Below are 24,112 nucleotides of genomic sequence, written 5' to 3'. Positions count from 1 at the left end.
ATATTTTTATTATTAGAATTATTACCTACTTGTCTTTCAAATAGTTGTATGTAATCATCATCATCATCATCATATGAGCCTTTAACTGTCCACTGCTGAACATCAGCCTCCTCTTAGGGGTTTTTTGTCAATTGTTGCCACACTTGGCAGACGGATTGGCGACTGCAGTTAGGTCATTGATGTTCCCTTAGTCACCTCTTACGACATAGGAATGGAAGGGGTCGCCGGAACCACACAATGATTTCCCCCTGGTGTTCAGTACTAATACACTACTATATGTATTTTGTTAGCTTAGATTATATAGATAGGGTGTTTCCATACAAATGCTTCGAGAAATGCGGGTCAACATTTTCATACAATTTTCGTGATAAGTAATTATGATTCCTTTATAATGTCTATTATTATATAACGTTTATTTATTTTATATTTATTATTGTTTTATAATTTTTGTTTCTTTTTAATGCATATAAACTCATATTAAATACTTAAATAACACTGCTCTATCCGCTGACATTGATGCTCCTTTCCACTTTGGGTGTTGCTGGAACCTCTATTAGATTTAAGCTCGCCTTTGTACATTTGATTACCTCTGTCATATTCTTATAACTGGTGTGTACAATAAAGAATTAAATAAATAAATAAAATAAATATAGATACATTATGTGCGTAAGAATATAGAACACTGATAAAAAAAAACTAGTCAGCTGATTTGACAATTAGCTGACAAAATGTTGACCCGTTTTTGAGACTCGATGCTCTATCTATATAATCTAAAGTTATTAGGTATTAAGTAAATATAATGATGATTTCATATTTAGTTCAATACGTATTAATAGATTACAAATAGTTAATCCGATATTTCTTTGTATTATAAACTTCAAGGTTTGTTTCAAATTGATAAATGTTACTAAATTTGTTACTTTTGTAGATAGAATTTTCGAAATAATATATAGTCTATGTAATTTCGCTGATAATGTAGCGTTCTATATGTGAAAAGATTTTTTTTTTTTAATTCGGTTAAGTAGTTTTTGAGTTTATCCTTTGGAGACAAACAAACAAATCTTTCCTCTTTATAATATTAGGAATAGATATATGATAAAATGTTTGTATACACAGTATGATAAATCTCTAAATATTTATGCAACACTAAAATAACGTTGCCTTTCGTTTTTGACAGGCTGCTAAAAAAATGCTAGTTTTTAATTTTTTTTATTAGGTAGGAAAGGGATTGTTAGTAATGGGTCAAACTAACAGGTCGACCTCCACGCGGTTCCCCCAGGAAACTTTCGTGGTTAATACTTAAATTAATTCTTGTGGAAGTCGTCACGATGGGCTAACAGACCTGCCTTTTCATTCTCACCTATCATCCCTCACTCAGCGCAGGTGGGATTACTATTCCATTATCATTCGTTAAAAAATAAACAGAATTGAAGCCCCTATTCATTTTAGTGTACTGTTATATTAATCTTTAATTACATACTACCTACTATCAACAATGTCATATATATTTTATCATGTTCGTCAAATATTCGGCTTATGTCTCAAGTTATATTACTTATCAATGAAATTAATTAAAAACAAATTAGTGACCGCGTGATCTATCTTTTAACTTTAATGTGTTCAATTGACATGATTTTATTACTATGTATATCAGCTTCCTAAATTGATTTTAATTTATTGGAGTGCTTTGTTTATTTTGTTACTAACTTTTACACGCGTTTTTCTTTATGTGACCGAAATATGTTCACTGCCCGGGGTAAATAGTAACATAATATATAACCTTCTAAATCCCTTATACGGAGGTTAACGTATATACGATTAAGTTCTCATAGTCGCCTTTTACGACACTCGCGGGAAAGAATGGGCTGGCCTATTCTATGCAGGGGCACACGGCCACATGTATATAATTTTAGTAAGGATTTCAAGAAATTTATGAAATACTTATTATAATATTATATATTTTATTTATATATATTTCTTATTATATGTTATAGGTATAATAAAAAAAATATTTAAACTTATTTCTAAATATTTAAGGATATATTGAAATATATCCAAGAATATTTAGAGAACGCGATAATATAAATCAATAGAGAAATGGTTTATTTTACCTTAGAAATTGCAACTTATTAAAGGTATCACGGCCATCACAGTGTATCATACAATAAGTATGATGTCCATGATTCTGTGATAGACTATGGACAATGATTACCGCATCAGGTGAACCGTCAGTTTGTTTACCATTTCAAGTTCCATGAAAACTGTCTGATTGAAAACCATTTCCTTTTTATTTATTTATTTATTCATTAGTACAAATATGTGTACATGGCGGACTTAATGCTAAAAGCATTCTCTCCCAGTCAACCATTTTAATTAATATTTAATTTATATTATATATACGTGTGTGTGTATAATTAATTTATATGTGTATATATTTTCACTGGACTTCATAAACCGCAAACAATAAATATTAATTGCATTGTTACAACAAAAATGGCGGACGTTCATTGCTAAACAGGTCGACGACACATTGAATAGATCGTAAACTATTGTTATTATTGTTTGGTGTTCAGGTCCTGAATATGGTACAATGGAGGCAGCATGGAAAGGCGGCATGGTGGAAGCGGAGAGGCTGTCCGACCTACACTTGGGTGTACGGGACAGGCTCGTCAATGACGTCATCACGCAAATCAAGAACTGGCAGAAAGACACGTATCACAAGGTGAGTACCAACACCGTAGAATAGCCCATAAACTATAGGTATGAATTCTTCAATATAAGAAGTGAGGGAAATCCAGCTTTTTGCCGTTAAGCAGAAACATTTGCAATCTTTTTTTTTATAGTAGAAGTAGCAATTAAACATACTGACCGTCTGTTGGTAAACGGTCATTGTAGCCAATGGACGCTTGCAACACTAGGGGTGTCACGTACGCGTTGCTAGAAAAAATCTTCTCATGCTCTTTTTGAAAAATTCTATTCTATAGTTTCTAGGAAAAATCTTGGTAGGAAACTCATAACAATGAATGACCATATTAACTAGACATCATCATCATCATCATCATCATCATCATCATCATCATCATATCAGCCGTTAACTGTCCACTGCTGAACATAGGCCTCCACATAAGGGGAATTATACCAGTAGTTGCCACGTATAGCAAGTGGATTGGCAACGACAGTTATGTTTTTGGTGATGTTATAAGAAGAACGCTGCTGCCTCGACCATTAAGCTTTCTTAGTCGCCTCTTATGACACCCATGGAAAAGGAAGGATTAGCCCTATATTTACTAGTAGTGAAGTCTATCGTGCCATTAGGTCGGACCCTAAGATATTAGCTTACTATATACACATTTAGACTCACCAGAGGGAGACTTTGTACAAAAGTCGATTGCTTGGGTACCTCTGTCCCATTCGTGTTTCAACCGTGAAGCAGTTGTGTTTGCATAGCTGTGTTTCGGTTTGAAGGGTGGAATATGGCGTGAATTTACTGGGTACAGAGGAATAACACCCGAGTCCTCAGGAATGGCAACGCATGGGGGGTATCGTGGGCGAAACAGTATACTCTGTTATGTCCATGGTACTTCTCATGTCTATAGGCGACGGTTACCACTTTCTATCAGGTGGGCCGTCAGCTTGTTTGCCATTCTAAGTAGTATAAAAAAAAACAGATTGTTTTGTATAGTTCGTTCGAGTTTTCTTTCTCTTACGCTAGTATATCGTGTTTTATTACCTTACCGTACCCTACGACTAACTGGGGATGAAAAAGTATGATGATACATAGTATTATTCCATTACTCCACTGTTGATATTCCGAGGTGAGTACTGTATCAATAATATTTGAACCCCAAATAAAGACGGTCACTACCTAAACGCTCAAGGCTGACGGCGCGACATCGGCACTCTTCACGTTTATACGGAACGTGTGTCGATTGCAAATTTACAGGCACAAAAATAAATAATACATTCCCAATCCAATTTTTTACTGACCATCGTACAGTCAAAAGGCAGAATTGTTTTTAACTGACTAATTCGTATATGCTTAATTTATACCTAATCTTATACTTAACAAAGTAAGTTCTTGGGGGGAAAGGGATTGTTAGTAATAGAGACTGAGCATCCCATTGCTAGCAATATACCCAACCAGTTCCTGATGAATTCATCATGATGGGCTAACTGGCCTGTTTTCATTCTCATCTATCACCCTTCACTGGTGCTCCGCCAGCGTATCCCGTTCGCGCGGGCGGGGTTACCATACCATTTTCACCCATTGAAAAAAAAGTAAGTACTTATATTTGTATTTACACAAATATGCAGTCGACCAAATGTCATTTACCATTTCATTTGAGATTACCGTCGCGAGGGAATTTCTTTTTTATTTTGATTATGGGATAAAGTAATGGTTTAAGGTATAATAAGGGCACGAGCTTCTTATTATCTGAATGAATAAGGATTTTATTCTATACGACTCTTACCAGTATACTTGGTTCTTTTTCATCTAGACAGAATTTCGAAGTTCAAAAAAACTTTTTTTTTTTTATTACAACTTAGAATGGCAAACAAGCTGACGGCCCACCTGATGGAAAGCGGTAACCGTCGCCTATAGACATGAGCAGTACCGTGGACATAACAAAGTATACTGTTTCGCCCATGATACCCCCCATGCGTCGCCATTCCTGAGGACTTAGGATATCTGAAAAAATGGACATGTTTTGTTGTTGACTTTTCAGTCTATATTTCAAATTGATAATATTATCAATATAAATAAAATTATGAATAAATGAATATACTTGACTTGCATTATACAAAATAGGAAATAAGCAAAACAATAAATGTAACGATACAGTTGTATAAGTACAGTAAGGCGATCTTATTGCTGAGAGCAATCTTTTTAAAACTATATTAATTTACTGTCATAAAAGTAAATTAAATATAGTTATGCTTTACATCCATCTCAAAATGTACGCTATTTTAATAAAGTTGGCCATTTTCATTATCGCATTCCTGGAGAAATGCTTTGTTTAGATCTTTTTTCTAAGCGCTACGCTACCTAAAACATTTGATTCAATATATATCGATAGCATTGTATCTTGAAACATTAAATTATATAAAACAGTAAAGAAAATCAATCAAAGAACATTCATGCTTCTAACACATTATGATACACTTATTATAACAATTTATACGCAATAATTAGGAGCTATCTGCAAAACGAGATGTCCATAGCCCTAATTTATATTTTTCTAAAATCGCGCCATTTTGAAAAACTCCGTTTCGAATCGAAACATTTCGAGTAAGGGGTCTGACAGTAGTTGTTGTATTTGTCGAAATTTTCGCCTGCTGTAAAATAAATAAACTTTAGAATTCACGCCAAAAGATATTTCAGTGATTATTTATAGGCGATTGTTTTAACTCCACAATACCGCTACAATGAAAAGGAGTGGAAGGGGTGATGGGGAGGCAAGGACACATTGTTGTCACCGCTTTCCATCCCTCAATTTCATCCATCAATTTTATTGTTCTCTATCACCCACCTACGTAATCGTAAGTACAGAGAGGTTATACCTAGCGCGTAGCGTTCGATTTAGAAAGCGGTAACCTGAAAACGTTAATTAATACAACTTGATGATATAGCCGCTTGACAAATTTAGATCTACCGCGGTTAATGGATTCAATTCCCGTATTACAATCATACAAACACGTATTTAAAATAGTATTAAATATAATAAGTTTGTTCTGTTTTATTTATTTTTTTTTTCTATAAAAATAAAATGATAACTCCGTCCCTGTTCATCTGTTTATTCTAGTAGAATATGATAACTCCGTTTCCGCTAACAGTATACGCTGGCGCGAAATCAATGAGGGGTGATAGGTGAGGATGAAAACATTACAGTTAACTCAACATGTTGAATACATAAAAAATATAATATTTTCCAATGAATAAAATAAATAAATAGAATAGACCACGATGTTTTCTAAGAGAAACCGCTACTTGGTCCCAGTGCAAGCAATATACCCATATTGCTAGCAATGGGACCGCTAGTCCGCATTACTAACAATCCCTTCTCCCTAGCAAAAGGACTAGACGACAGTGTGTAATACGAATGTATTCAGTACTATTTTATATATTTATTTAAACGCTGTGTAAATAAATATATGAAATGGTGATATGACAGTATTGTTTCTGTTTATGACCACCGTTTACTGTTTTCCATATTGTTGAATCACTGAAGTTTGCACTCTATGCACAGCTAAAGTACTCTATGTCGTCGCCAACAACAGATGTATTAGTGCAATAAATATTTAAATTTACAACCTAATTGACTCGGCTGTATCATATGCAGAGGGCATTATATTACTCGATACCCTTCCAGTTGGCATCCGGCCAACTGTTGTCTATGACATCTGTCTCCCAGTCCAGTCTCCAGATGATATTCGACTAGTGTCGAAAGCTATCAAGTTTGATATCTCTATAAAATACATTTTTCATAAAGTAAGGGACAGCGTGCGTTCGAAATATCTTATAGTTTGCTGGAATTGGATGCCATATACAATTCCATCAAAATACTATGTGGCAGGATGCTAGGGTAGTGCCCTCTACATTCTATGCCACCTTAGTTAAAATCTAAGGCTTCTGTGAAGACAGCACGTCGGCGTACACAGACCAACAGTGTATGCCGGCTGCAAACCCAGTGACCCGGAGGTCGTCGCCTCCGGAGTAGAAGCCGGGGTAATGGGGTACGCCTCGAGGCCCCTACCTCGCCCGCCCACACATCATCCGGCGGGCAAGAGAAGACCATGTTGTTGTTGTAATGGCTTCTGAGGTGGCTTACTGGACGACGGCTTTTTGTCCTCTAAAGCAAGCAGTAGAAGTAGCAGACAAAAAGTTAGATTTCGTTTAGAATGTAATAGTATAGAATGTTTTATATATGTACAGGTTTCGACCTAGTTCAGATTCCAGACTCTCACAAGGATAATAATATCAAGTTAAAATACTAAATAGTCACACAATGTAAAATATTCCTTGTAAGTAGTAAATAAAGATTATTATTTATTTCATTATAATGGTAATGTATAACCTACTAATGAAACTATCGTAAAGAAAGATTCTATGCAGAGATAGAATAGATACTCCATTTCCTGTAGGTGTCGTAAGAGGCGACTAAAGGAGCTCAAAGTCGAGGGATGGGCAGCATTCCCTCTGTAAATATCACCAAAAGTCAAACTGCGTTTGCCAACCCCTCCAAGAATGGCACCTACTGGCAAAACCTTCTCTATAGGGGAGGCTATATCCAGCAGTGGACAGTTAATGGATAATACAACAACTGATGAAATTATCCTATTTTTTTTTATTGGAATGAAAATAGAGTTTACGCCGTCCGCGCTATCGGTATACGCTAGTGAAGTACCAGTGAGTAATGATGAAGACGAATTCAAGTCGTAGGGCGTATTAATACTTTACTATTACGCCCTCTGCGCGGGATATTTATTAAACCCGACAGTGGATATGAAATTTATTGTATTATGATTCGAGACGAGAAGAGACAATGTGATGTTCGTATATCGATGTTATACCATTAACCTTGTGTTTTATGAAACTCGATGCGCCATTGTTAGACGAACTCTGTAAATTCCTGTCAACCTGGTACTTATTGATTATTGTTGTTGTGGATTGAACTTCCATTCCAAATATTTTTATTTAATTTATGTTTTTATAATGCCTGCATACATGCACAATGGGAATTGTATGAATTTATTGTGTTTGTCGTTTCTGACAATTGTTTCAAACACAGTATATCCCTCCCTCATAGACTTTTTTTAATGGGTGATGAAGATTTTCATTTAGCCCGTCGTGACTACTTACATTATTCAGAATTAACCATGATGAAGATTTTAAGGGGGAACCACGTGGAGGTCGACCTGATCGAGGTTGTATCGATAACAATGGGGCAAGTAGACCCATTACTAACAATCCCTTTCCCCCTTTTTAATAATGTTATTACAAAGTATTACATTATGAATAAAACATGTTACATCATCATTTAAGTATGCATTTATTCTATAACGCAAAGGCTTTATAATCTAAAATGATTGGAACTCAGCCAAGTTTGCATTTTGAATTCTATAGTGAATTCCAAGATATCGCCTTTGGTATTAGGTAGGCGTAACAAATCTATCTAATCTATTTGCCTGCTATTTTGTATGTGTGAGTTTAGATTTTAGAGATAGAGATTTTATTAAATATAACATGTCCGACAATAATAAATATCTCAAATTATTACCCTTACTTACAAATGTGAAAATGGAATTGTTTGTTCCCTTTTAGCTCCTTAATGGCTTAGCAATCGTCAAGAAATTTGAGAATGATATAGGCCACTTTTGGCCATGTGGTCCCGGCATAAAATAAGCTACCCTTTCCTTTCCTATGGGTGTCATAAGAGACGACTAAAGAAGAGCAAAAGGTGTGCAGCAGCGTCTGTTTTAAAATATCTCTAAAGTCTAACTGCGGTTGCCAATCTGCCTGCTATGCATGACAACTACTGGCAAAACACCAAAGAAGGGGCTTATATTCAGCAGTGGATGGTTAAAAGCTGATATGATTGATGATAATCATGATAGGCTACTTTTTTTCTTAGTCAATCAACAACAAAGATAGAGTTTCTTACTCTATCTTTTAATGTGTGGTATTACATTAAAAGATACAGTAAGAAACAGTGTGATTAGAGAGAAGTGTGGACTGAAAGACGATGTAGTGACAAAAATCAAAAAAAGAATGTTGCGTTGGTTTGGTCATTTGGAGAGGGTGGATGAAAGAAGAATTACGAAAGAGATTTATGGAGCAAGAATGAATGAAGATGTCGGTAGGGGCCGCCCTAGACGGACGTATGTTGACCAAATAGGTGACGTGCTGAAGAAGGGCCAAATTAAAAGTACCCGTAACCGGCGAGCATGTATGAAAAGATTGATGAATGTAGAAGAAGCGAAAGAGGTTTGTTTGAATCGAAGCATTTGGCGTTCCATTGTTTCTGCCTACCCTAATGGGAGACAGGCGTGACAGATATGTATGTATATATCAATCAACATATCCCATGACGCAGACAAAGTTACCGGTAAAAACTTGTATAAAATATAAAGGAATATTTATCACCTCAGTGTTTATTCAGACTTAGTCGGATAACAGTTTAAAATACAAACTTGTCGGGGTGAAAACATGCGATATAATCAGATCTCAATATACCGCCTACACGAGTTTCCTCACGAAACATATTACACAACAGCCCGTATTAGTAACCCAAACATCCATTGAGCAAAATTAAAGGAACCGTTCCGAATACCAATGTTGTGGAAATTCTTTACTCTCTTTTATTTAGATTAATATAAATAAAGTCCTTTGTAGTAAAGGCATAGAATAGGCCATCCCTTCCTTTCCCATGCGTGTCCTAACAGCGTCCCATTTAAAACATCTCCAAAGTCTAACTGCAGTTGCCAATCCGCCTGCCAAGCATGGCAACTACTTGCAAAACCCTGCAAGGGTGAGGCTTATATTTAGCAGTGGACAGTTAAAAGCTGATATGATGATTATGAAGAATAACAGTCAAAGAGTATCTGATTATAAAACTATTTTTGACAGTTTACAGTCGCTATATCCTTATGAATTTGGTATACATGTAGTAATTGGGGTCCTCCTCGATAGAGGGAAGCTTAGTTATTTTAAAGCTGATATGATGATGAATATAAATAGTACACCAACATGGGAATAGTAAAATCCTTTATATCTAATAATATAACCTAACAAAATTATCAGACATAGAGATAGACATTATAAACGACACAGTATTTATTATGCCCATGATTCTGTTCGAGTTTATAGGTTACATTTACCACTTTCCATTACGTGGGCCCTCAAATTGGTTGCTATTCTAGATTGTATCGAAAAAGGGAGTCTTTGTACTAAAATCGTCTGCTTGGATCCTTCAGTGATCCCGCTGTGTTTCAGTTTGAGCTGTTGGGTTGCTTTGTACTTTCTCAGCAATGGAAAAATTACAGAAGATCAGGATATAACACCATAGTCGAAGGAGAATGGGATTATTAGTATTGGGGTCTAATTGCCTCATTGCCAGCTATGTACCTTGTCAGCTCGACCTCTACACAGTTCCCTTGAAAACCATAGTGGTTAATTTCAAGTGATTTCGTCACGACAAGCTAACTAATCTGTTTTCAGTCATCACTGTCACTTCTAACTGGTGCCCCGCCAGTATATGGGTGGTATTATATTATCGTCCATTAAAAAAAAAAAAGAATGCCATCGCATGTACTGTAGTACGAGTATGTAGAAAAGACGTCACAGTATATTTTGTAATATTTATAGCACTGTTCATATAAGTAGTCGACAATTACCACCTTCTACCACGTAGGCTGTGTGTGTTTGTTTACCATTCTAAGTAACATTAAAAAAGCAATAACTTTGTCTTCTAAGCGCCTTGATAAGTTGGAGCGCTGGAGAGTTTACGTTTTCGCAAATATAGTGGAGATAGATATATGTATTTTATACTCGACTCTTAAACTATGAAAAAGTATATTCTCATATATATTTCCAAAGAGAAACGACGTTAGTCTTGACAAAAATACTACAGAATCAACACAGAAGTAGTAAAACCGTTTCGAAAAAAAAATATCATCAAAATAAGTTCACATTTGTCGAAGTAACATAACTCGCTCCTCTTTAAAATCAGTTAAAAGTATTCGCTATCGTCAACCACAACATTCAAATCAATAAACAATACCACAAGTATGTCGCAATCATATTGATGTATGTACTCCTAAATGCACATTTATTTGCATACTAAGACGTGTATTTAATTGTCATACATGCACCTACATATTGCAGACGAGATATGAATTTTAATATTTATGTATTGCCATAAATTTGTATGCAGACGGCTTCAAGGATTTATCGCTATATTTATTTATATTGAATATCTTATTCATAGGTATGAGTTCGTTCATAGTGATTTTAGTTTAGATGCATCTAACATATAAAAGAATCATCGAAAGCGGTTGAGAATTGGCGTAGATATTGGCTTATATACACATAAAAATAAAATTGAAGTCGCTTAAAAAGAAACTAAGTGACTGATTGCAAATTACAATAAACAGTTGAATAAATAAATGGACCTGTGGGTTTTTTTTTTGATGGGTGAAAATGGTATGGTAACCCCACCTACGCTAACGGGATACGCTGGCGGAGCACCAGTTAAGGGTGATAGATGAGAATGAAAACAGGTCAGTTAGCCCATCATGATGAATTCATCAGGAATTAACCATGATAGTTTCCAGTGAGAACCGCGAGGAGGTCGACCTGGTTGGGTATATTGCTAGCAATGGGATTCTCAGTCTCCATTACTAACAATCCCTTTCCCCCGGACCTGTAGGTTAGGACAAGTAACAATATCCGTCTACGAGTATGACGATCAGACAAACTTGTCTAAAAGAGTTCGTATTAAGTACCTCTCAGTATTATAATTTGGTAATTTACAGTAATAAAACAGCAAGTGTCCGCAACATAGCTTGCGCGGATCAAATGAATTCGTTCCAGAGACTTCTACGAAGCTAACGATGATGCATCGGAATTCGAAATATATAGAACCAACATCGATCCGAAAATTGTCGACTATGTTCTGAATAATGTTGAATGTAGCCCAATAAAACGTATCCCAATGCTATCCCCGCACACAATACCTACATAGCAATGTGTGTAGGTATACGTGAATATATTTGTTGTATTCATTCATAGAATAGGGAAATTCGAATATGCGACATATCCATTCATGTCTTTTTTTTTTTTTGATGGGTGAAAATGATATGGTAACCGCGCCTGCGCTAACGGGATACGCTGGCGGAGCACCAGTTAAGGGTGATAGATGAGAATGAAAACAGGCCAGTTAGCCCATCATGATGAATTCATCAGGAATTAACCATGATAGTTTCCAGGGGAACCGCGAGCAGGTCGACCTGGTTGGGTATATTGCTAGCAATAGGATTCTCAGTCTCCATTACTAACAATCTCTTTCCCCCCATCATGTCTTATTTAACTACGATAACTTGTTCAATGCTGAGAGATACCTTCATACCTTCTAATACCCATTCTTCAATACGAGTATGTTTATCGAATTGAGCTTTAGATTCATAAATAACAATTCATAAATGCTTACATTTTACTAGACTATAATAATAAAAAATATTTCTATCTTATTCAGTGATGCTACCGTGTTTCTACCGTGAAGCAGTTGTGTGTGCATGGCTGAGTTTCGGTTTGAAGGGTGGGATATGGTAGTGAATTTACAGGGTAAAGAGGAGTAACACCTGCGTTCTCAAAATTGGCAACGCATGGGGGATATCATGAACGAAAGAGTATACTCTGATATATCTATAATGCTGCTCATGTTTATAGGCGACGGTTACCACTTTCTATCAGGTGGGCCGTCAGCTTGTTTGCCATTCTAAGTTGTATAAAAAAATCTTGTCTGCTGCTTTTGTGAGAATATCAGCGTTAAAGAACTTAAAAAAAAATGTGTCCCATCAGACTTTTGTTGTATCCTTACACTAATTTACTGAAGAAATGTTCTTATATTGATATATTTTATAATAGCCCATTATCATCGAATTTATTCATTTAAAGTTCATCCATGTCTTTCTAATATGAGTATAATAAAGTTATAAATATTATAGATAAGGCCTGGCACATGAAAGGTATTTAAAAATTGATGTGACGCCCTTATAAATAACAGTTTTAAAATAATATTTTTTTGGAAATTTGTCTGCAAAAACTACTTCATAAAATTGGATGCAGTTTTCACAATTGGATTCCTGAAGGTCTACAATAAAGACGATTCACTGTTCATCCCAAAGGTGGACTGGTAAAGAATGCTACTAACATTAAGTCCACCTTTTGTACCATATTTTCTTTTGGTCAATAAAGTTATTTAAATGAATAAATAAATAAAAATTGGTGATTCTATCTTGATACGTCATCTAGATCCACGCCTACTAAGTAGCGAACAAAAAACTAGTCGATCGATAAAGTTAAAGACAAATCAAAGCGAGCTGAACTTCAATATGTACAGCAGCCGATGTGCCAGTGCGATAACCTTATGCACAGACCGAAATCACATTCTTGCATAATGGATGCCATGTGAATGGTCAAATGTTAGCGATTGTTGTAATGCGTTTAAAGATGTACCGATAAATGGATAAACTGATCATGTAATACTTAGGTACAGTTTTTTTAATGGCTGATAATGGAATTGTAACTCAATAGTACTAGTAATAGTAGTAGTAATAGGGCAATAGTGAAGGATGATAGGTGAGAAAGGAAAGTGGGTCAGTTAGTCCATCACGATGAATACATGTAAAATTTAGAACGATGATTTCCAGGGTGTATTGCTAGCAATGAGTCTAGTAGTTTGTGTTAGTAACAATCCCTTTCCCTCCAGTGTGTTAATATTAGGTGATTATCTAATAGTAAGTTCCACTTCCACGCGGTCTTCCCTGTTAATTATCGAGGTTAGTTTTTAATGTCATTATTTGCCATGTTGGGTCAGTTGAGATGACGTCAATACTCACACTAACCCCGGTTGCACTAACGCGTAAACTGTTAGTGCAACCGGGGTTACCATTCCATTATACATTATATATCCGTTATACATTATATCGATAACACAGGTGGGGTTACTATTCTATTTTATCCTTAAAAAAAACTAATAACTCTGGCCGGCTTTACACAACTGCAAATTAGAATGTACGTAACATACAAACTTCGTATGTTTAAATACATTGAAACTGGTAGCGCAATTGATTTCGTTTCGTTTAGAAGAAATAGAAGAAGAAACAGACGCGAACAGTGACTTTGTTTTATACTATTTAGAAATTAATAAGATAATTAATTACCAGAGGGAGACTTTGTACAAAAGTCGATTGCTTGTGTACCTCTGTCCCATTCGTGTTCCTACCATGAAGCAGTTGTGTTTGCATGGCTGTGTTTCGGTTTGAAGGATGGGATATGGCGTGAATTTACTGGGTACAGAGGAATAACATCTGAGTCCTCAGGAATGGCAAGGCATGGGGGGTATCATAGGCGAAACAGTATACTCTGTTATGTTCATGGTACTGCTCATGTCTACAGGCGACGGTTACCACTTTCCATCAGGTGGGCCCTTAGCTTGTTTGCCATTCTAAGTTGTATAAAAAAAACGACCGTTATAAAGAGAGATTTAGAACTTTTTGAATTTAGTTGGAAAGTAACTTTAAACGCACATACAATTGTAAAGGATTTCGTTGTAGAATTACCGTTGTATGGGCCACAATCAGCTGCACGCGACGCATAAATCTTTCGCGTCCACTATGTTAATCATCACCAGTACGTTAAGTAATCATGATGTCAGTATAATAGAGATTGCATATTACCTTTAACTTACACTATTCAAATGGAAAGTTAGGCAGGAGTTAGATAATCCGCAATTGGACGTATTTGCCTCCAACTTGCTGGTGTTTCGTCGGATGACCACAGATTGTTTGTGTGCAGAAATTTAGACTATCATGTTTATTTCTAGTTAAATGAAATCTTGTTTATATTACTCCTTTTTTTATATATGTTATTGTACTGATGATTTCCTGGGTGAGCGTATTAGAAGACTGTAAAGCTGACTGTGCAGTTAATGTAATAAATAAATAAATAATTGTTAAGACATTTGTGAATTTCACTGACACCTATATTCACTTCATAAGAATGCAACCGTGAATTGCTTAGTATTACAGATTCGTTGATTCTCGGTTTAAAGTAAAATGTAAAATGTATTTATTATCAAAGTATGTTTTTATAAGCACATAGTTTAAATTTGTTTCCTATACTAGACTGAGCCTGTCCTGTAAGAAACGGGAATCGTATTGTCATTAGATACAGAGGAATAACATCTGAGTCTTCAGGAATGGCAACGCATAAGGGTATCATGGGCGATACAGTATTCTCTGGTACATGGTACTGCTCATGTCTTTAGGCGACGGCTACCACTTTCTATCAGATGGGTCGTCAGCATGTTTACCATTCTAAGTTGCATAAAAGAAAAAAAAAACAAATACATGCTTATAGAAATTAACATTTACCGGTTATTAGTATAGTATATTAGTTTCTTTATATTAACAATAATCCCTTTATATTCTGAACAATCTTGTCTTTGCCCATGACTCATCTTTTTTTTATACCACTGAGGTGGACAAAATAAGAAACCTACATGCATACCTGATGGTAAGCGGTTGTGACTAAAAGTATTTTTTGCATACCACAGTTAAACAAGATAGTGATGTTTAAGTGGTTATGATTCTGCCCATCCCCCTGTAGTATCAGGGATATTACACCGTGTTGACGACCCACGGGAAAGAAAAACATCTTTACCTAGTTTTAAGAACCCCATGCAGTCTCAAATGTACAAAGGTAGGGAGCTCATTCCATAACCTGAGTGTTCATTCCAGAAAACATCTCTGAAACCGCGTTGTACGTAATAATAAGTTAGTATATAATAATTTATCATCATATCAGCCGTTAATAGTCCGTTGCTGAATATAAGCCTTCTCCAGAAGGAGTAGTTTTGCCAGTGGTTGCCATATTTGGCAGACCTTGGCAAAAGTTACTTTTTTGAATAACACGGACAGGCTTGCATTCCTAGTGTGTAATACGTACACCCAGTCAATCATGTTTTCATTTCATTACCGGTATCACTTTAATATAATAATTATTTACAATAATAATACATGTGTAAAATATTTATAAGTTTTGAACATTTATTTATTTATTTAATGGTTTTATTCTGTACACACTAGTTTTAAGAATAAGAATAAGACAAATAGTTTTATACCAGATAAGTTTTTATTCCATTAGTGAACCCAAAAATGGAAAACATCAAAATATCAGCGGATACAGCAGTTTACAATATCGTGATCTTTTTTGTATCTTTTTATGTATCTTTATATGTCAGGCGAGCACTTGATACATGAGCTATTTGGCAAAATTAATTTTTTTGAATAACATGATACAGGCTTGCATGCCTTGTGTAATAAAATTCAATCATGTTTTCATTTCAATTTTATTTTATCACTTTTTTTTTAAAACCTTACATAATAATACATAGTAAAGACTTTTATAATCTTTATTAAGTGCTGTTCCCATTTCTTGTAATATTGATGGTTATTCTGTAATAAACTTTAACCCTTTACGGCGTAATGATAAATAGTTTTATATCAGTAAGTTTTTATCGCTTATTAGTGAGGTATAAAATTATAACATAAAAATATTCGCGTATAGAATTTTAAATCGTAACTATACCCCATTAAAGTCCACTTACGCCCCGTGGTTGGAGTTATGCCAAACTATTTGCAGCGCTTAGATCATTATGTACAATGCACATGTTATAAAATTATTAAATACTGCCTTTTACAAATTAAAGTGCTATTAAAGTGTTTTTTTTTTTTAAGAATTATACTATTTAACTTAATAAGTTTCATAGTAGTGTTATTATTTTCATCTGTCCACCTTCGTTCTTGTGCCATTTTTATAGAGATGATTTAGGAATGTCATAAGAGACTAAACTAAGAGAATATCGGGCAGCAGCGTCCCCACCACCTTTTTTAAACATCACCAAATCCTAACTGCAATTGCCAATACAATTTATTTAAACGTGGCAACTAGTAGCCAAAATATAAATATTTCCGTGGGGAAGACAGTGGACAGTTAACGGCTGATATGATAACGATGATGGATATTAGTTTTTCTGAAAAACCTTGGACTAGTAAAATGGGGCGTGTATTGGAATTAATTGAATAATAATTAATTGGAATTGAATTAATTAATTAAGTGTAATTATAGTATTCACTATTAATTAAATAATATAATTCTATAATGTATACGAGTAAAAACATTTTTTTTTATAATTAATAATGTGACCTACATTTTCATTCATTTTTATAGCCAGATGATTTAGGAAATTATGAGGTAATAAACATAAAATATACGACCGAATTGAAAACCACCACCTTTTTTAAAATCTGTTAATATCATATTATATTCCGGCCAATACAATTTATTTACACTTGTTCCACCGTGTTTCTTTTACGCCGGAAATATAAATATTTCCGTCATTGCCTGCCAATATAACATAATTTATACACAAAATACAGACAAACTGAGTCCTTTTTTCTGGAAAGGGATTGTTAATAATGTGGTCTAGTTGACAGTGCAGTTGGGGTTACCATTTCATTTTCAATCATTAAAAAAAATCCTTTTAGATGTCGCTTAATAAAAATATTTTCTGAAAATAAATTTCCTTACTAAATTAACACTCATTTAAACAGACCTTGTCATATTAAGGTACATTTATACAGATAACATTATGGTTCAAATTAGGGTTGCCATTCATATTTTTGATATTTTTCCAAAGTATACGTTTAAAAATTACCTTTTTCCAAAAATCACATCCGACAAGCTCTTTTGACTGAAATTGTTATTCTTCGGGAACGTAATGCCGTTTTCTAATTTTGTAGTAATGATCTTGAAATACTGCATCACTTTTGGACTCTTGTAAAGTATCCTGTTCGCAAACCCAGTCAGGGCTGTGCTTCAATATTTTAGTTTGTCAGCCAGTTGTTTCTGTTATAAATAATCGATAAGATAATATTTTTCGAACATTTCTGCGTTTTAATGTTTTATAAATGTCAGCCCTATGTAGGGCTGGCAACACGCCAAATGAACTCGGCAAGTCAAGAGTGAAAATAACACACATGACCTTTGAGAGTTTCCTCAACTTTTTGTCTCTTAAAAATAACCTTAATGACACGCAATACTATATACCTATATGCTTACTATAATATTCTGTAACCGTATTTCTTTTTCGGAATGTGAACGAAAGGATCATGGAGTCGGAAATTTATGACCTGTGCAGGCGAGGAATATTCAGTCCGCAAACAAAATTTACTACATATCTAAATTCACTTCACATCACTCGCAGTTTTGCTTTAAGAAAACTTTTATTGGATTAAGTTCGCATTTATTAATATCTCTTCTTTATTAATAATTTAACTAATTTATTGCATCTTTTTGTGTTCAATGAGAAAATTAAAATTAGTGTTTTCTGCTGAGAAAAATCAAGGTTTTTTTTTTTTATACAACTTAGAATGACTAACAAGCTGACGGCCCACCTGATGGAAAGTGGTAACTGTCGCCTATAGACATGAGCAGTACTATGGACATAACAGAGTATACTGTTTCGCCCATGATACCCCCATGCGTTGCCATTCCTGAGGACTCAGGTGTTATTCCTCTGTACCCAATAAATTCACGCTATATCCCACCCTTCAAACCGAAACACAGCCATACAAACACAACTGCTTCACGGTAGAAACACGAATGGGACAGAGGTACCCATGCAATCGACTTTTGTACAAAGTCTTCCTCTGGTATGGTGCCGAAAGAGGCATCTAAGGAAATAAATTTTAATATACTAATAAAAACTTTTAAAACCAAACTTTCTTATAGGGCAGTATTCATGCCCAGTAGTGGGCGTTAAAGAGATATTAAGACGATATTTGTAATAATCTCTCTATAAATTAATCCATACATACATATCCGTCACACCTGTCTCCCATTAGAGGAGTCAGAAACAATGGAACGCTAAATGCTCCAATCCAAACGAATCCTTTCGTTTCCTCCAAATTCTTAATCCGCTATGTATAAAATGTAAAATCGATGTTATTGCTGTGATTTATTATGTGATGATTATTGTGATGAAGCTATTATAAGTTATGTTTTTCTTCACCTAAATATCCATGTCCCGATACACAAGTCTTGTGCTAGTAATTGAGTAAAGATGTATGACAATCCCGCAGCGGATATCGTGTTTAGCATATGAATGGTATATTATTGTTAGTGTACATATCTGTATCTTCATAAATATCTATCCATCCAACGTGGGACGTCACGAGACAATGTGATGTTCGCATATCGATGTTATACCATTAACCTTGTGTTTTATGAAACTCGATGCGCCATTGTTAGACGAACTCTGTAAATTCCTGTCAACCTGGTACTTATTGATTATTGTTGTTGTAGATTGAACTTCCATTCCCATTTCCCAAAGAGGGTTGACGTCAGGCAGGTGGCCGGTCGTAAAACTAAAAACCGAATCTTTTTGTAATATGGACAAAATCATATTACGCCGACCACAAATTATTGGGATAAGGGTAAGAAGATGATGATATCTTTTCATGATGCCTGCATACATGCACAAAGAGAATTGCCTAGAGACCCTGTGGTTAATTAGAAAAGCACCCTATTTAGGTGTCATTTTTAACAGTTGTATGAGACATGTAGAATGTATTGAAGACAAACACGTAAATCTTGTTCCGGCGATATTCGAACAAACACAGCCGCACAGCCGCTACGAGTTGCCTACGATGACTTTTACTTCCATATAGACATAGTAAATATACTTAATGTATGGACAGTTCATTAACATTTAATGGTAATGCACACACCCATCGACAGCATTAGCGTACCGTAACCCGTAACATTCCCCGAATATTGTCATGCTTTATGGCAGGGGCTCCCAAACTTATTTTGTCTACTGCCCACTTTGAGAATAAATTATTTTTTAGGCCCCCCCCCCCCCCCCATTTTTTCACCTACTTAAAAACCACTATTACTTCAAGATCAACAAATCACCCCCGAAGCCTCTACACAACGCCATCATTTTTTTTGAGCCCCCCTTTAGGCCCGCAGCGCCCACAAAGGGGCGCTGTCGCCCACTTTGGGAAAGACTACTTTAGGTATTATTATTTAGGCAAACCAGCCTTACTCTGCATTCTAAATAAACGATATTTATTATTTTATATTGCTTATACTATACTATTGTTTATTTAAAACATTGAAGGAAAACCACACAGTTTCACTACAATTATCTCAGTATTAATGCAACAATTTATAAGTTTATAAATAAATATTCATTGTCCACTGTATCAGTATTATTATTAGTGTTAAATTATAGAGTAAAAATATATTACCAGAGGGAGACTTTGTACAAAAGTCGTTTGCTTGGGTACCTCTGTCCCATTCGTGTTTCTACCGTGAAGCAGTTGTGATTGCATGGCTGTGTTTCGATTTGAAAGGTGGGATATGGCGTGAATTTACAGGATACAGAGGAATAACACCTGAGTCCTCAGGAATGGCAACGCATGGAGGGTATCATAGGCGAAAGAGTATACTCTGTTATGTCTATGGTACTGCTCATATCTATAGGCGACGGTTACCACTTTCCATCAGGTGGGCCGTCAGCTTGTTTGCCATTCTAAGTTGTATAAAAAAAAATGTATCTAAGTTCAGTGTAATATCTGTATGAAATGTTAAGTTCCTCCAGTTGTTTAAACATGATTGAGGAATAAATATCTTAACATATTTACTGTCATATACTTATTACTAAGCAAGATAGTTATAAGGGTTCATTACACGTACTAAAGTAATAAAATTGAGCCCACATAATGCGTGAAATGACATTTTGCGTAATAGATGCGTCATTTTTTATTTGACCCGCGATTAACACTATTTGAGCATTGATACGAAGGCCCGAACGCTAAGGTTTCCGCAAATTTGTCTGTACTATCGTGTAATTAGGCATTTAACTGAGCACACATTGTGTTGAATCACGAATTTGCGATTGAAGTCACTATATTTTTTTTAGTGGAATAAAATCTGCTTTTTTAAATCTTTACTATTCTCTCCAATAGATTACCTAAATTATAAGATGTAAATCACACAAAGAAAATATAGAGCAATATTTATTTACTCTTTATTGCATCATTTAAAAAATAACATATATATATATATAATAAGTACTCTCAAAACTCCCCTATAAGGGAGTTTTGAGAGTACTTGCCACGTTTGGCAACCGGATTAGCAACCACAATTAGGTTAGAGACGCTGCTGTCAATCTCTCGACCATTAAGTTCCCTTAATCACCTCTTACGACAACCACGGGAAAGGAAGGAGTTTCACAGTAGGTAATATTTACCCAACTAAACGATAGATACAACGAATAATTTCAGAGATTGTGACAGTGTAGTGTATACTGTGTAATTACGTAATTTTGCATAATTAGCCAGTGCATCGCTGAACGGGCGTGCCGAGTCATGCGTTGAAGATAATCAGCTAGCCAAAGTACCTACATTTCGATGTAATGATGGCATCATATTGTCATCGATATTTGTAAAGTATTGTTCAGATATCATTAATACAAGCTTTACCCGTTAATACGTTAACAATAATTACAGTATGGGATTCTTTATAAAGGGTATATTAAGGTTTCTCAGGATAGGCAACGCGAACGTGACACCCCTAGTTTTTCAGGCGTCCATAGACTACAGTGACCATTTACCATCCGACGAACTGTGTGCTTGTTTGCCACCTTTTTGGTATAAAAAAATCGATACCACGTTATACTAAGACTTGCTTCTATACTTAAACTTATTACTATAAGACGTATTTCATAATGATAAGGAGCAGTCGTCTCGTCACTAATACATAAAGCGGCCCGTGAACGTGCCTCAGCATTTTATATGCCTGCTTGCTTAACATACACATAACTTTTGCCTGTCTCCCGATGCAAACTTTCATCTACATACTATCATCATAACGACAGTCCTTATGATGAACTAAAAACTTCATTTTGTGATGATGTTTTAAAACCCTAAACATATAAAAAGATATTCGTTCACACTAATCTCCGAAACCGCTCAACTGATTTTAATGAAATTTTATATATATATATATATATATATATATATATATATATATATATATATATATATTTTTATATATATATTTTACAATTATTCAGGTAAATCAATTTTATCCCCTTCAAGTACTCCCCCTGTTACATAATGCACTTGTGCCAACGCCGTTTACACTGTGAGAAGGCTCCTTGAAAGTCCTCTGGTTGTAGGTTTCTCAGCTGCCCCGTCGTAATCTCATTTATGTCCCCCAAATGCCGCCCCCGAAGTACCAATTTGGTTTTTGGGAACAAGAAGAAGTCACACGGGGCCAAATCCGGCGAATAGGGGAGGTTCGGTCACCGTAATGGAATTTTTACTCAAAAACTCACGGACAACAAGAGAGTTGTGGGCAGGGGCATGGTAGTGGAGAAGAATCCAACGCCCCTCTCGAGCCAATTCTGGACGAACTCGTGCAACACGAGCTTTGAGGCGTCTGAGCACATCGACGTAGAATTTTCCATCAACTGTCTGGCCTGGAGGGACGAATTCTTGATGGACAATCCCCCGAAAATCGAAAAAAACAATCAACATTGTCTTGACATTTGAGCGGGATTTTCTTGATTTTTTTGTTCGTGGTTCCCCGGATGTCTTATCGAATTAGATCGGCAAAAATTTCACGGCCATTCTTGCCGAGTATCGAGAGAAACTTGATTACGACGCGCTGCTCTTCAACGGAAGCGGGTGTCCATGCCGACGGGGTTTCGTTAAGAGGTAAATTACAGATGGCGTGACAAGCTTCTGGTTTGTTCACCGCACGGCGGTCAGACCAGAACTAAAGCATTGTTAGGGACATAAAATGAAGGGGTCCTGCGCTTACCTATATACCTCCCCACTCCTCTTCCTCAAATTGCATATATTTCCGGATATATATATATATATATATATATATATATATATATATATATATATATATATATATATATATATATATATATTTAATTCAAGGGGTAGGATAGTTTATAAGACCAAGACCATTTTTTATAGAAGATTATAGGGGACACAATAACATTTGCCAGGCCATTAGTCGGAACATAAATATGAAATAGAGATTGTTACGTCTTGAAATTCGGATCTCGTATATAACAAATTCGTGAATTAAATTCCTTTAAAAAGTTAAAGAAATCTAATAGGAAGTTACTTGTCCACAGTCAATGATCCAGCTAAAAGAACGCAAAGAAATGGACGAAGCATTCAAAAAGGCCCAGAAGCCGTGGGCGAAACTTCTACAAAAGGTGGAACGAACCAGGCTGGAGTACCACACCGCGTGCAAACAAGAGAGGACGGCACAGAACCAGGAGAGAAACGCCAGCGGCGATAGCTCGTTAAGTCCAGACCAGGTCAGTAGCTGTTTTATATTACCTTGTACGATGTATATATGGAACAAACCAGACAACAAATTTGAGATAATTAGATTCCTAAAACTACACATAATTAGAGTAGAAAAATAGCTACAGATTGAAATATTACTATAGAGTGAAATTAAAATCATAAGCATTCTTTATAAGAATAATGGAACGCATTAGAGAAACTGAACATTTTTCCCAAAGAAACTAGCGTAAAAACACGACGAAAAGCTTCTAATATTAGTTTGACAGTTGGATGCACCATGTTAGTGTGAGGGGCACAATTTGTTTATATTTTCGAGGCAGATATGATGTATGTATGTCGTTTTTCGACTCACGGTTCTTTAGAAAATTTCAATGTGTTCATACGGACTCAAAAGGTAAAATCTTTGGTAATATGAATAAAAACGTTACGTCGATCACAAATAATTGGAATATGGACAAGAATATTAATGTGGACTTCCCGTATGCTGCTGTACTTTCTGTGTACAAGATTACTAGTGAGGGTTCATTGGTTTGGATGAAGTAAGGCCAGTGAAGCTATTTTTACGAATTCACTAGGAATTATGTCATAATCACACTCCGCGACTACAGTCATCATTTCTTCTGGTTTGTTCCACACAAGTTTTGCAAGCGTCATTATAAAAATATAATACAAAATTTGAAGACGTAAAATGATTTTTAGTAATATATTTATTATGTATATATACCTCCCATTTCCTCTAATCCTTTCAAATTGCACCTATTCCTTTAATTAATAAAAAAAAGATTAATGAAAGATACTTAACTCTGAATTGAATTCTTATTTAAATATTATTCCGAAAAAATCCTGTAGATTCTTTTATAAAATCATGGAAGCGAGAGAGAATTTATGCTATAAGGTATTTTTCATTTTTATTATTTCG

The 24,112-nt window shown here is 35.3% G+C and overlaps 1 protein-coding gene across 5 annotated transcripts in view; it reads left to right on the top strand.

Annotated features, from left to right (window-relative positions):
• LOC113512129 (protein kinase C and casein kinase substrate in neurons protein 1) overlaps positions 1-24,112 on the top strand; it is a 146,586-nt gene that overhangs the window by 79,720 nt on the left and 42,754 nt on the right. For all 5 annotated transcript variants that reach the window (XM_052894001.1, XM_052894002.1, XM_052894000.1 and 2 more), the window contains 2 exons: positions 2,574-2,722; positions 23,013-23,201. In XM_052894001.1, coding sequence (XP_052749961.1) covers positions 2,574-2,722; positions 23,013-23,201 — 338 coding nt within the window. The remainder of the gene's footprint in view (positions 1-2,573; positions 2,723-23,012; positions 23,202-24,112) is intronic.

The sequence above is a fragment of the Galleria mellonella genome, unplaced genomic scaffold, assembly GCF_026898425.1.
Source record: "Galleria mellonella isolate WM207_F2 unplaced genomic scaffold, CSIRO_AGI_GalMel_v1 utg184, whole genome shotgun sequence".
NCBI lineage: Eukaryota > Metazoa > Arthropoda > Insecta > Lepidoptera > Pyralidae > Galleria > Galleria mellonella.
This window is presented reverse-complemented; position numbering and strand designations above follow the sequence as displayed.